The sequence below is a fragment of the Equus caballus genome, chromosome 8 (assembly GCF_041296265.1).
Source record: "Equus caballus isolate H_3958 breed thoroughbred chromosome 8, TB-T2T, whole genome shotgun sequence".
NCBI classification, from domain to species: Eukaryota; Metazoa; Chordata; class Mammalia; order Perissodactyla; family Equidae; genus Equus; species Equus caballus.
The window spans coordinates 24,940,452-24,952,883 of NC_091691.1; the positions used below are offsets into that span (position 1 = coordinate 24,940,452).

Consider the following 12,432-nt stretch of genomic DNA (forward strand, 5'->3'; position numbering starts at 1 on the left):
TCAGATGTACAACTTAAATGGACAACAGTGTGGAAGTCCAGGCAAAGGTGATGATGGCTTAATTCAAGGCCGCGCAGGTCCACAGGACTGGAGGAAGATGGAGAGTGACGCCAAAGACATGAAATGCGACGGGTGGGTGGATTATTTCATGCATTCCCACACCTCAAAAGTAGACATGCGAAAAGCACACTTAGGATTCCACCCTCTCACAACTGAAAGCAGTGAGCAGGAAGAGGAGCATCAACATTGACTACGAACTGCTAAGATTTGACTACTGAATCTGGCTGTGCACAAATAGCAGGAAGCTGCCAAGTCCAGCTTCCCATTAGTAGTGCAAGGTTCTCTGCATTTCCTTCCCGGCAATCCTACAAGGCTATGCTGAGTCAGATTTAAGGCTTGTGGAAACTGCAAATGAAAAAAAATCCAAACTAAAATCAGAAAAAATAATTCAAATCTGCAGCGATCCTCACTGCAAAGGAATTAGGCTAAGTAAAACCTACCAGCTGGAAAAGATCTCCACATTCAGCTGAGGCCTCCAGAAAGAGTTTTTAACCTAATGTGAACATCTGGAGTCTTCTCAACTTTGGGCCGTACAAAATGACAGATCCTTCTACTAGTAACTACTGTATCAGCAATCAAGGTAAGGAGAGGCCATGGTAAAGAACAGCTTCCTCAGAGCACCCCCCACCCAAAGAGAATCCAAGAAACTCCTTCAGCCAGATGATACACAAACGCCAAATGTAAGTGCAGCGTCGCAACCAGACTCATAGATTCGGGGGTTCTAAGTCACTGGTAGGAGGATCTAGAAAAATAGAAGAAATCAAATTTTTAGAAAGAGCATACTTGTACACTGTTTGTGGGAACAAAAAAATGGCTTTTTTGCTTTTAATTTGGCAATATCTATTACAATTTTAAATATTTATATACTCTTTGACTCAGAAATTTCATTTGTAGGGAAAAGGATGGAAACAAGCTAAATGTCTATGATTAGATTAGGTACTGAACTTCCAAACAGTGTGATACCAAATAGCAGCTTATTATTTTCATGGATAGTTGTATTTACTAGCACAGAAATGCCCCAAATCTATCAAAGTATATTGTGAAATGGTGTATATATAATATGACCCCACTATGTGTGTTTTAAGTTTACACGTTATTGAGAAATCTCACAAACATAATGTTGAACAAATGAAGAAAGACACAAAAAAATACATACTGGATGAATTGTACTTATTTAAGGTTCAAACACAAGCAAAATAAATCTTATGCATAGAGATATTTTTAAATTATCAGGCAGACTTTTTTTTTTCCAGTATCCAGAAGACTTACAGATTTACAGTATAAGATTCTCAGTGTAAGATCCCTGGGAGCAGCTCATAGAAAGAGAAAGCTTGTCACTTAAAAATAAAAGGCTAGGGGCTGGCCCAGTGGCGCAGCAGTTAAGTGCACACGTTTCGCTTCGGCGGCCCAGGGTTCGCCGGTTCAGATCCCAGGTGCAGACATGGCACCGCTTGGCAAGCCATGCTGTGGTAGGTATCCCACATATAAAGTAGAGGAAGACGGGCACGGTGTTAGCTCAGGGCCAGTCTTCCTCAGCAAAAAAAGCAGAGGATTGGCGGCAGATGTTAGCTCAGGGCTAAACTTCCTCAAAAATAAATAAATAAAAGGCTAAAAAGTCTCCTTCTCATATATGGTCATAAGCTAAGAATTCATCATACAGCTTACAATTCAGACACAGAGACAACCATGTTGAAACAGAACAGCTAGGTTTCTCAGACATCACATCCTTGAAGTCCCAAATATACCCAAAAACGCAGCAAGACCATCTCAAAAACATTCAAGAGTGATTAGTTACCCCAGGGATTCCTAGTCTGGAAAGAGGTATGTCTCTGAAAGTCAAGTGACCACAGCAACAACCCAAAGAAGCTCATCACATAGGACAGACCAAAGCAATCTTCAACTAGTAAGATCCATGTCATATTGATGAGGACAAATGGCGACAAAGAAGCCAGAGAGAGAGATGCGAAGGACACAACTGGGTTTGTTATAAGCAACTCTGACTCACCGTCCTCAAGGATCCAGATATTACCAAAATCAGCACAGCTCACAGTACAGCTGATTCATCCCAATGGTGACTAGAAGCATAGGTGGGGGGAGAGGTGACGAGGGGAAGCCTCTCCAAGCCCTGACTGCCTTCCTCAAGACATCAGTGCCTGACACCTGCATATCTCAGGAGCTCCTATCTTTGGATCTTACAGAGATCAATGGCTGAACATCACACCTAATGCAGAAACCCCCTTTCCTGCTCTTCCTGCCATCAGAGGAAGAACTGAAGTAATATAGGGCAAGGTGCATGGAGAAGGCAGGCTGAACTCTGCCCTCTCTGCACGAGTTCAGCACGGCAGGAACCATGAGGGCACTGTGGGGGTGCTGGGAAAATTCTAGACCAATCCTCACATAACAAGGATCTAATGATCTTACTTCCCTTAGGATTTTACATTTCTAAATCTAATTTCCTTAATAAATTAATTTTGAAGTAAACGTCTTAAATTTCTAAGTCAAAGATTTCTATTAAACAGAGCAGCATGTTAAAGCAGAAACAACAGAAACTGAGAACAAGAAGACAGTGATAAATGTACACATAGCTATATGGCCTGAGGCAAAAAAAACCTTTGTTGCGGGGCCGTGGCCAAGTTGTTAAGTTCACGGGCTCTGCTTCAGTGGCCCAGGGCTTCACCAGTTCGAATCCTGGGCGCGGCCACAGCACCACTCATCAAGCCATGCTGAGGCGGCATCCCACATGCCACAACTAGAAGGACCCACAACTAAAAATACACAACTATGTACCGGGGGGCTTTGGGAGAAAAATTAAATCTTAAAAAAAAAAAACAAAAAACCTTTGTTGCAACAAAAGAGCAGTTGTGCCAAATTCAAAATTGGTATAGCACGTGAGTATTAGCTAAACAAACAAGATATAAATTAAGCGGCATAGTCCTGAAATGCTGTCTGAAGAATGCTCTGAAAGCAAAGTTCTGAAGCATCAAACTTTGAAATTCATGATTATTGTAGTTGGAGAGAACCTACTGACCTTGAAACTAAGGGATCCAGCAGGAAGCCCTTGAAAGTAACAGGCATTCAAGGGCTCCCACAGTTATGTGCAGCCTCCTGGATTCATGATGCTACGAGACTGCAGACAGAAATCCCAAGCTCTAGCTCTAAAACCTGCATGAACTCACTATAGTGACTGCAGGTAGTCACTGCATTTCTCTGGGCTAAAGCTTCTTTATCTGTAAGATAACAAAATCATACAGAATACTTCCAAATGTAAAATCATACTCTCGATCATCAGCTCTACACAACAGGCTCTCAAGTAAAAATACCTAAATTTAAACTGCAGATACACCACTCTTCAGGTTGCAAAACTTGGACAAGTGACCACTTTCGAGAGCCTCCATTTCCGTATCAGTTCTACGGGGGTTTCTCCGTAACACTGTTGACACATTAAATAAGACACATGGTACACTCTTAGGACCAACAGCTACTCTGTTTTCCTATTATATTACTGGAAGCCACCAGGTCCAAGGGAATTTTACAGCTGTTGAACAGATAGAAGGAAACTGAAAGAGCACAGGGTTAAAGATTTCTGACAAACTTCATGCCTTGAACTGAACTGTCTAAAGTGCTGAAAGAGTGAAATAGTAAAGCTTTAAATTTTCATCAATGAGAAAAATTGCTACCATTGCAAACCTCTGTTCATACCATGTTCAAACTACATAGCCAGTTTCTACTTTATTCCATGTTTACACATACACTGAGCAACTAGAAAAACTGATTAATTTCTCTATAAATGAGTGGTCATCTCTCCAGAACAGACTCTGAGCCTGCATGTATTTGAATCACTCATCAGTGATTATATCTCAGAGTTCAACATAATGACCTTAGAAGGTTTCTGGACTCACCAGTACTCTGTCTCCAATTTTGAGCTCTCTTTCTCCTTTCTTGATTGAGCCAGCCTCCGAAAGGTTGGAGATAGATTCACTGGCAGTTTTCGTAAGGTTGCTGATCTGAGATGTAGCTGAAGGTTCCTTTGGTGCTGGCTGGGATGATTTATGGGGAATATTTGAGGGCGTGGCTGAGGTGGAGGACATCATGCTGGCTGCAGAAGTGGACAAAGGCGAAGTTGCTCTGGAAGCATGAGTTGTCTGCAGGCCGTTAGCTTCATCTTCTGCCTGCACCTTCCTTGTCAACTTTGAAGGTCGGGTGAATATGCCCTTTAAAGGCTCACACTGGAAATACCGAACTCCTGCCACTGAACCATCATTCTTGCCTATGGGTTCATCTAAAACAATCCCGGCCCACTGGCCTGGTGCAAACTGGGTTTCTCCCAGAAACTGGATAAACCCAGGCTTATTTCCATTGACCCAAACTCGCTCCCCAACTCGAAAGTCATCCACGAACTCTTCTTGTGTCTCAGAAGATGGACTGCTGGATGCTTTTTCACTGGATATTACTTTTTCTACTGGAGCTGCAACTGAAAACAGAAGCAAGGATCAGAAGAGACTCCATTTCACATTTAAGCAGCTAACACCTAACTTAAAACAAAATAAACCAGAGAAAGCCAAAAACAACAGGAGCAGCCACGACTCCTCGAGAGACGTTCTGTTTTTCCTTCTTCTTTCTTCTCTTTTTCTTTAGCAAGGAGGCAAAAAGTATTTGATCCATCACTACCATTTTCAATGCTGTTGAAACTCCATGAGCTGGTGAGATTTAATTCTTATTTGCAGTTAAGATTGGAAGAAGTCAAAATGAAAAAAACTAGTCCTTTTCTCAGAGTTTCTAATATAAGTCTGATTTCATTCTTTACTCCACCCCTGACCCTGCACATCATGAGCAAATACCCATTCAGATCCACTGAGATGGGCTCTATTGCCACATTTGAGTGGTCAATAAAAGCTGACAAGACCTGGACCATCTAACCACAGATTCACAATTAGGCTTGATGGAAGAGGGGATTCAGTGCTGCAGACCCTACCATCAGCATCCTAAGACTACCAAATAAACCCTGTTCCTTTGCCAGCAGAAATGGAAATCACAGCAAGGAAAAAAAGATAGCATCTGGTCAAACTCCCTGTTAAGGTAAGACGACTTTGTGCAATCTCTACTCTATGGTAAAGACAGAGTTAAATTTTGCCAGAAATGTGATATTTACACTGGAAATGCATTCATGCATTCACCCAGAAAGGATGTATTAAACATTTAGTGTGAATTGGCAAAGAAAGCCCACATTCTTAGTTGCTCTACCATTTACTAGACATATCGTGATCTTAGGATGTTACACGACCTCTCTGAGTAGAATTCCTTTATCTGTAAGGGGAAAGTATTATCTATCTTGAGGGTTTTTAAATGAGATAATGTATTTATTCATGCTGCACACATTTTTTGAGCTCCTACCACTCAGGAACTAGTCCCAGGCATTGCTCTTTGTTGGAGACAAAGCAGGACAGCACAGTCCATACCCTTATAGAGCTCAGAGTCTAAAGGTGGGGAGAAAGTCAGTCAAGAGACACACCAGGTGATTTCAGGTGGTCTAAGTGTTGTGGAGGAGACAGTTCCCTTGGGCAGAGCAGTCAGGAAGGGTCTCCTGGAGGAGGTGACACTTGTCCGGCCTAAGGCCTGATCAACAGACAGAGCCAACGATGAAGCAGAGTGGTCTAGCCAGACTAGAGATGGTGCTGAACATCTCTTTACCCCACACAGAAAGGGAAACTGTGGAGTTTCCACGTGTGGAAGTTTTTTTGTTTTGTTTTTAGAAGAAGAGTAAACACTCTGAGAACAAATAATAACCTGCCAAGGACAGGGTCAGCCCATTTGGTTTTTCAGAGTCTGTTCTAACTTTGTACATCTTCTTCACAGGATGCTTTAAGCATGAATTTCTGAAAAACAATCTTTATAAAAGCGCCTCAAATTCCTTGACAATTATTTCCTTTTAAGCATATAAGTTTTAGTATTAATAAGCTGCCTTACTCTTAAAAAAAAATCTAATGTGTGCCAAGTACTGTTGGGGAAGAGATGGAAAACAGATGAGGAATAGGTTGCTGAAGATGATGAAGGGGCTGGGTTCATCTGTAGAATGGGGAAGCGTTCCCTCACGAGTCAGACTTGAACCATGGCACCACCTGCTCCATTGACGCCAATGGCCGACTCTCAGGTCAATTAGTGTCAATAAATTTTTTAAGCCAGACTAGTCTTTTTTTTCTCTACATGTCCCTAAACCCCAAGGAGAAAGGTCCTGATGAGTTCAGGAAAATACATGGGGTAAAAACCGAAAGAAATACCTTAACACTGTAGGGATCAAATACCGAAGTTACTTAACTTGACAATTATTTTAGGACCTTACACTAAATCAACTAAGTTAAATTAAAAAGATAACCTACAAAAAAGTAAACTCTTCATTGACTAAGACTTCTATATGTAAAAATCTATGTCTTTTAATTAAAACTTTTCCAAATATTTTCAAGAATATGAAGTTTTTTTAAGATGGTCTTTTTAAAGTTTTCAGGTTAAAGTCTTCAAATAGCAGTATAATTTATTTGCTATTAAGGAAAAACACAAAGCACTACCGGCAGCTGGCGTCTTCAAGGTTGTGCTCCCAGGCTTAAGGATCTTGGTAGGGGCCTTAAGCCCACTTGGTTTCAGCAAACTCATTGTCTCAGTTTCTCAGAGCTGTTTTCCTTTGCCTGTTGCCACTATCTTTCCCAAACCATTGATACAACTGTGGGTGTTTCTATGGTGAAGTCAGTCTCTGGGTTAAATCTGCAAATAGAAAAATATAAAAAGAGTTTAGAATCTATAGGAGAAAGAAAGTAGAAACAACAGTTATTATTAAAGTAGCTTTCAGGGCCAGCCCAATGGCCAAGTGGTTAAGTTTGCGCGCTCCGCTTCGGTGGCCCAGGGTGTTTCGCTGGTTCAGATCCTGGGCACAGACATGGCACCACTCATCAGGCCATGCTGAGGCAGCGTCCCACATGCCACAACTAGAAGGACCCACAACTAAAAATATACAACTATGTACTGGGGGGCTTTGGGGAGAAAAAGGAAAAAAATAAATAATAAAAAATAAAAGTAGTTTTCACAGACTAAAATTTCCCTTATATATGATAATAAACCATCTCCACACTGAACCTAGGTACTTAGAAAACTTTACATATTAAAAACAACAGGGGGCCAGCCACATGGCCGAGTAGTTCAAGTTCTGCATGCTCTGCTTTAGTAGCCCAGGTTCGCAGGTTTGGATCCCAGGCACAGACCTCCTCCCCTCATCAGCCATGCTGTGGCAGCATCCCACATACAGAGTAGAGGAAGACTGGCACAGAGGTCAGCTCAGAGCTAATCTTCCTCAAGCAATAAAAAGAGGAAGATTGGCAATGGATGGTAGCTCAGGGCCAATTTCCTCACCAAAAAAACCCAAAATAGAACAAAACATGAAGATGCTGCTCAAATGGATTTAAAAGCAATTTACTATTCTAAAGACAAGTAGCTAAGACTAGCAATCTATTTACTTTTTTTCATAGTATCTAATAACACCAGCTCTGTATAGTGCCTAAAAAACCACACAATCCATAGAAGCGGGTCCAGAAACAATGTGCATCTAACTTAATGGGAGGAAGAGAAAGGAGTTTTCAGTTTCTACTTCATACACTTCTATATTGCTTAAGTTTTATAACCACAAGCCTATATTAACTGTGCATTTTTTTAAATCCACAGAATTATGCAATACTCAATATAAAATCATATAAATGTTAAACTAGAGAAGAGCTCAAACTCCATAAGAAAAAGCCATATCTGGAAAGTGCTGAAAGAAAATTATCTTTGTTTTGTCTACAGAAACACAATAAACTTCTGATTTACTCAAGACCAGGTATGAATCTATAATTTCTGGGCTCAAGCAAAATAGTATCCTGTCATATTCTTTTTAAGTGAGGAGGAAGACCTTGGGATTTTAGCATATGATAAGATATTTCTAGACATAAAAACAGAACAATTCAAAGAGAAAAATGCCATTTACTGACTCTCTCAAATGACTGTGTTTGCATTTTTCTCCACTAGTACAGCCGGCATGGTGAAGCACAGACCTCACTCTCACCCTCTCTGAAGAGCAATGCCAAGCATCAGCAAACGATCTGGCCAGGGTTGACAGAGGAGCCTGCTATGGTCCCTGTAGTGGGTTGATCAGTGGCCTCCCCAAACATATGTCCATCTGGAACCTGCAAATGTGAGAATGTGACCTTATTCGGAAAAAGAGTCTTTGCAGATGTAAATCAGTTAAGGATCTTGAGATGAGATCATCTTGGATTACCTGGGCAGGCCCTAAATCCAATGACAAGTGTCCTTATTAGAAGAGGAGAACACACAGAGGAGAGGTCATGTCAAGATGGAGGCAGAGGCTGCAGTGATGTGTCTAAAGGTGAAACTAGGAGAGAGGATGAGAAGGATTCTCTCAGAGCTCCAGAGAGAACCAATCCCACTGGCCTCTTGCTTTTGGGCCTCTGGCCTCCAGAATTGCGAGAGAACAAACTTCTGCTGTTTTAAGCCACCCAGTTTGTGGTAATTCGTTATGGCAGCCCTAGCAAACGAATACAGCCACGTAAGTTTTTCTACTCAAAGATAATCAGACTGAACGGAAACCAAACCAAGACAGTTGCCTCATTATACTCACTCTGCAGGCTCCCCACAGTTCCTAAGAGGGTCCAAGCACCTTTTTTTTTTAAAGGTTTTATTTTTCCTTTTTCTCCCCAAAGCCCCTTGGTACATAGTGGTATATTGTAGTTGTGGGTCCTTCTAGTTGCACCATGTGGGACACCGCCTCAGCATGGCCTTTTGAGCAGTGCCACGTCCGTGCCCAGGATCTGAACCGGCGAAACCCTGGGCCACTGAAGCGGAGCACGTGAACTTAACCACTCGGCCACAGAGCCGGCCCCCAAGCACCTTTTAAACAAGGTGTTTAAAAAAATGCCAAAGGTAAACTGCGTGGTCTAGGGGCAGACTGTGATTAGCAGAGAAAGAACTGCCGTGTACCTGAAGACAGTAGTTGCCAATCCTGACTATTAATATACTGCTGACTACTACCACCATCATTATCACTGCCACGACGGGGGCAGTGGGTGTGGGAGTCTGTGTGCCAGGTCAAGTGGTTCTGATCCAGAGTCGGGTTTGAAACCACTTGCTTTACTGTCAGACCCTCACCATACACAGCCTGTAAGTTGCAAGCAAAATTACTTGCTCTTGCTACTGCCTTAGACAGATAGAAGGGACTGGCTGAGTCCCCTCTAAACTCAGCTGAGAAAAGCTATTTACATGTCCAAAAAGTTTGAGGATGGGGATAGGCTAAGCACAGAAATTACCGTGGGGTCTTGTAATGTCTCGCCTACTCTTCACTCTGCTCCAACACCATAAAGTGACAAGGGTCAGGTAGGTAAGAAGAGAACAGACAGAGGGGGCACAATAGTCCTGGAAAAGCTATTACGAGGGCAAGAAGAGAGGATGAAGTATTTCTTAAAATATTTCACTGCGAATTCTTGGGCTCAGGTCAAGCACTCCTCCCTAAAGAGAAATTTTGAAAACTACCACAATAAGCAACTAGGCAAGCCTCAGCCAGTTTCAAACCTAAGCACACAAAAATCTGACCATCTAAAAGCCTCAGCCTAAGAAACAGAGGCAAGTGCTTATTAGGAACCTAAGAATGGTCACAAACTCAAAATCTATGACTTCTGTTGTCTAATCTTCCTGCTTCAGGCTCTCAGTCCATCTGAGTTACTTGAATCCGAAAGCAGGGAACTGTGACCAAGATTTAATGAAGGAGAAAAGTCTAGTTTGTCTCAGTAAAAGAATTAGGAGAAACAACACCAATGTTGGTTTTCTAAATCTTCCAATTTAAGATTCTTCTTCATGCATTATTAATGAATGGCATGTCAGGCTTGCTCTAAAAAATCAATTCACTGAGAAACAAAAGATCAAAGTCTTGGTCATGGTTACCCACAAAATGTAATGACCAAGAAACAACATTTCTGCATAATGTTTCAAGGTCAGTGAATGTTACGTTGAAACTAATCAATTCCAAAATACATGCAAAAGAAAAAAAAGATGTTCTCGCCTCACTATACACTGAGCATATTTTAATTTTTGATGCTTGTGCTCACGGAATCAAGAGTTTTGGACCTCAAATAAGACAAACTACCCTTCTTCCTCCCCCTTTTCAAAATGTAAGGACCATAACACACAAGGTTATAATTTAGAAATACTTTTTATGCATATTATTATCCCATTTGAGCCTTTCAATACTATGGATTAGCTACAATTATTCTTTGTCCTTAAGCGAAGGAACATCTCAGAAATTAACACGTGTATTTCCTCATCTGTTAAATGACCTGCTGCCTAAAGTCATCTGGCCAAGAAGCAGAAATGCGAATACAAGTGTGACTCCAGAGACCAAGTTCTTTCCACTAAATCTAACATTCAAACTTGGAGAGACCACACACCACAATCCAAAACATTAGTGCTAGTATCACTAAAATGAACTGCATTTGTGCAGCACCAAGAGTTCACAAAGCGCAAATACAGAACTGCCTTGAGTCTCAAAATCACTGTGAAGGTAGGTGAATGATTACCATCATGCCCAGTCATGGACTATGAGAAAGGTCTGAGAGGTTAAGTGGCTTTCCCAAGGTCACTCAGTTAAAGAAGTGGTGGCACTTTGGGGAGCCAGTGCTTTGCCTAATAGATGAGCTCTCTGAAGGAAACCTTCCCACAAGATGGTCATTCATTCATTCAACAAATATTTCCTGAGAAACTACTATGCAAAAGATACTTCCATTTTCTTATCACCCAGTGGGGAAACAGGAGGGAGAACCCTCTGGGAGGCTGAGAGAGAGAGTTGAACACACAAAATATCTGTCTTTGAGCAAAGAAACAGGAGCTTATTAGGAAAACATAGTAAGAAAGCCAAGCAGCCCAAAGTATTTGTGAGGTTTGTGGTCACGAATTTAAAGTGAAACCAGCCTCCCCTCATTTTCACTCTGATAACAAGCTTCTGCTCAAGCACAGGTACAAGAAAAGTAGGTAGCAAAGTTCAACCACATCAAAATTTTGGCAATTAAATTAAATGGAAGGGAAAAAGAAGGGAGCTGATGGCAATTTTAAAGGAGTGTTTTAAAGGAGTGATTGAAATGGGCCAGGAATCTGAGATGGGTAAGAAGGGAAGATAGAGCAGGTCTGATGGCGAGAAAGTGGTGAGGCCAAGGGAGGAGAGGCCTCAACAGGATGAAGGACTGCTACAGTGAGGACTCTGGATATTCACACGTGCATACAAATCTCCTAGGATCTGGTTAAGCTGCAGATTCTGACTCAGTAGGGCTGGCGTGGGGCCTCAGATTCTGCTTTCTAACAGTCCCAGGAGTGATTAACGCCGCCATTTTGAGGACATCCCTTTCTTTTAGTAGCAAGGGGTTGACGGATAAGAGGTGGTGGTTAGAGTGAGAAGCGTGAAGGCTCTGACTATGGGGATGGAACTCAGAGGCCTGGGCACTGAAGGGGTTACTGGTAGGACTTTGGGAACCTACAAATAAAGGGAGTGGTAGTGGAGATGTTGATGGCCAGGAGGAAGCAGAAGTTAAAAGGAATGAAGGAAAGAGACTGAGGTCAGTGGATATCAGCCACAGGAAGGATGTCAGGTCATAGAACTTCAGAGGAGCTGGCATTTTTGAAGACCTGAGCAGTACTCTAAAGCATCGAACAATGTTGTCACCTCCACACTCTCCTGGCTCTGTGGTAGAACCTTGAGAGGGCTGCAGGCAAAATAGTGTCTTCAAGGGCCAGCCAAGTTCTAGATAAGGCAAGAAGGGAAGGAGAATGTTCAGAGAAGAGGTTGGTGATACAGAGAGAAGACTGATAATCACCAACTTGAATTGCAGAAGGCAGAGTTAAAGAGTTTGGGAAGACAAGAAGGAGTAAAGAACTGGGCTCAATTAGCAGATGAAACCAGCAGTACGGGGATGAATAGTTAAGTATAAAATTATCTGTCCTATATCATAATTAAGAGGTAGTATACTAAAAAAAGTGCATTTATGAAGCAACCAAAACATAATGAACCTAAAATCTAACAAAAAACAATGCTGTTTTGTAATAATCAGTTATAAAAACCACATTGAAATCCAACATAATGGTAATGTTCAATTTTTTGAGTTGGGCAGGGTGTATACGGGTATTTGTTTCATTGTTCATTATGTACATACAAATTCCTGGGGATCTTGTTAAACGGCAGATTTATATACTGCATACACACACTTATTTCATATGTATAAAAATTATTTAACATGAAAACACACCAAAATGAAGAAAGGTGGTATGTAACTAAAAAGTATAACCCAAGAAGTCTTG

The 12,432-nt window shown here is 41.6% G+C and overlaps 1 protein-coding gene across 50 annotated transcripts in view; it reads right to left on the reverse strand.

The window, feature by feature from the left end:
- CLIP1 (CAP-Gly domain containing linker protein 1) overlaps positions 1 to 12,432 on the reverse strand; it is a 114,213-nt gene that overhangs the window by 75,782 nt on the left and 25,999 nt on the right. For all 50 annotated transcript variants that reach the window (XM_070220313.1, XM_070220303.1, XM_070220287.1 and 47 more), the window contains 2 exons: positions 6,621 to 6,813; positions 3,960 to 4,531 (listed from right to left, as the gene is read on the reverse strand). In XM_070220313.1, the coding sequence (XP_070076414.1) occupies positions 3,960 to 4,531; positions 6,621 to 6,705 (657 nt within the window). In that variant the 5' untranslated portion in view covers positions 6,706 to 6,813. The remainder of the gene's footprint in view (positions 1 to 3,959; positions 4,532 to 6,620; positions 6,814 to 12,432) is intronic.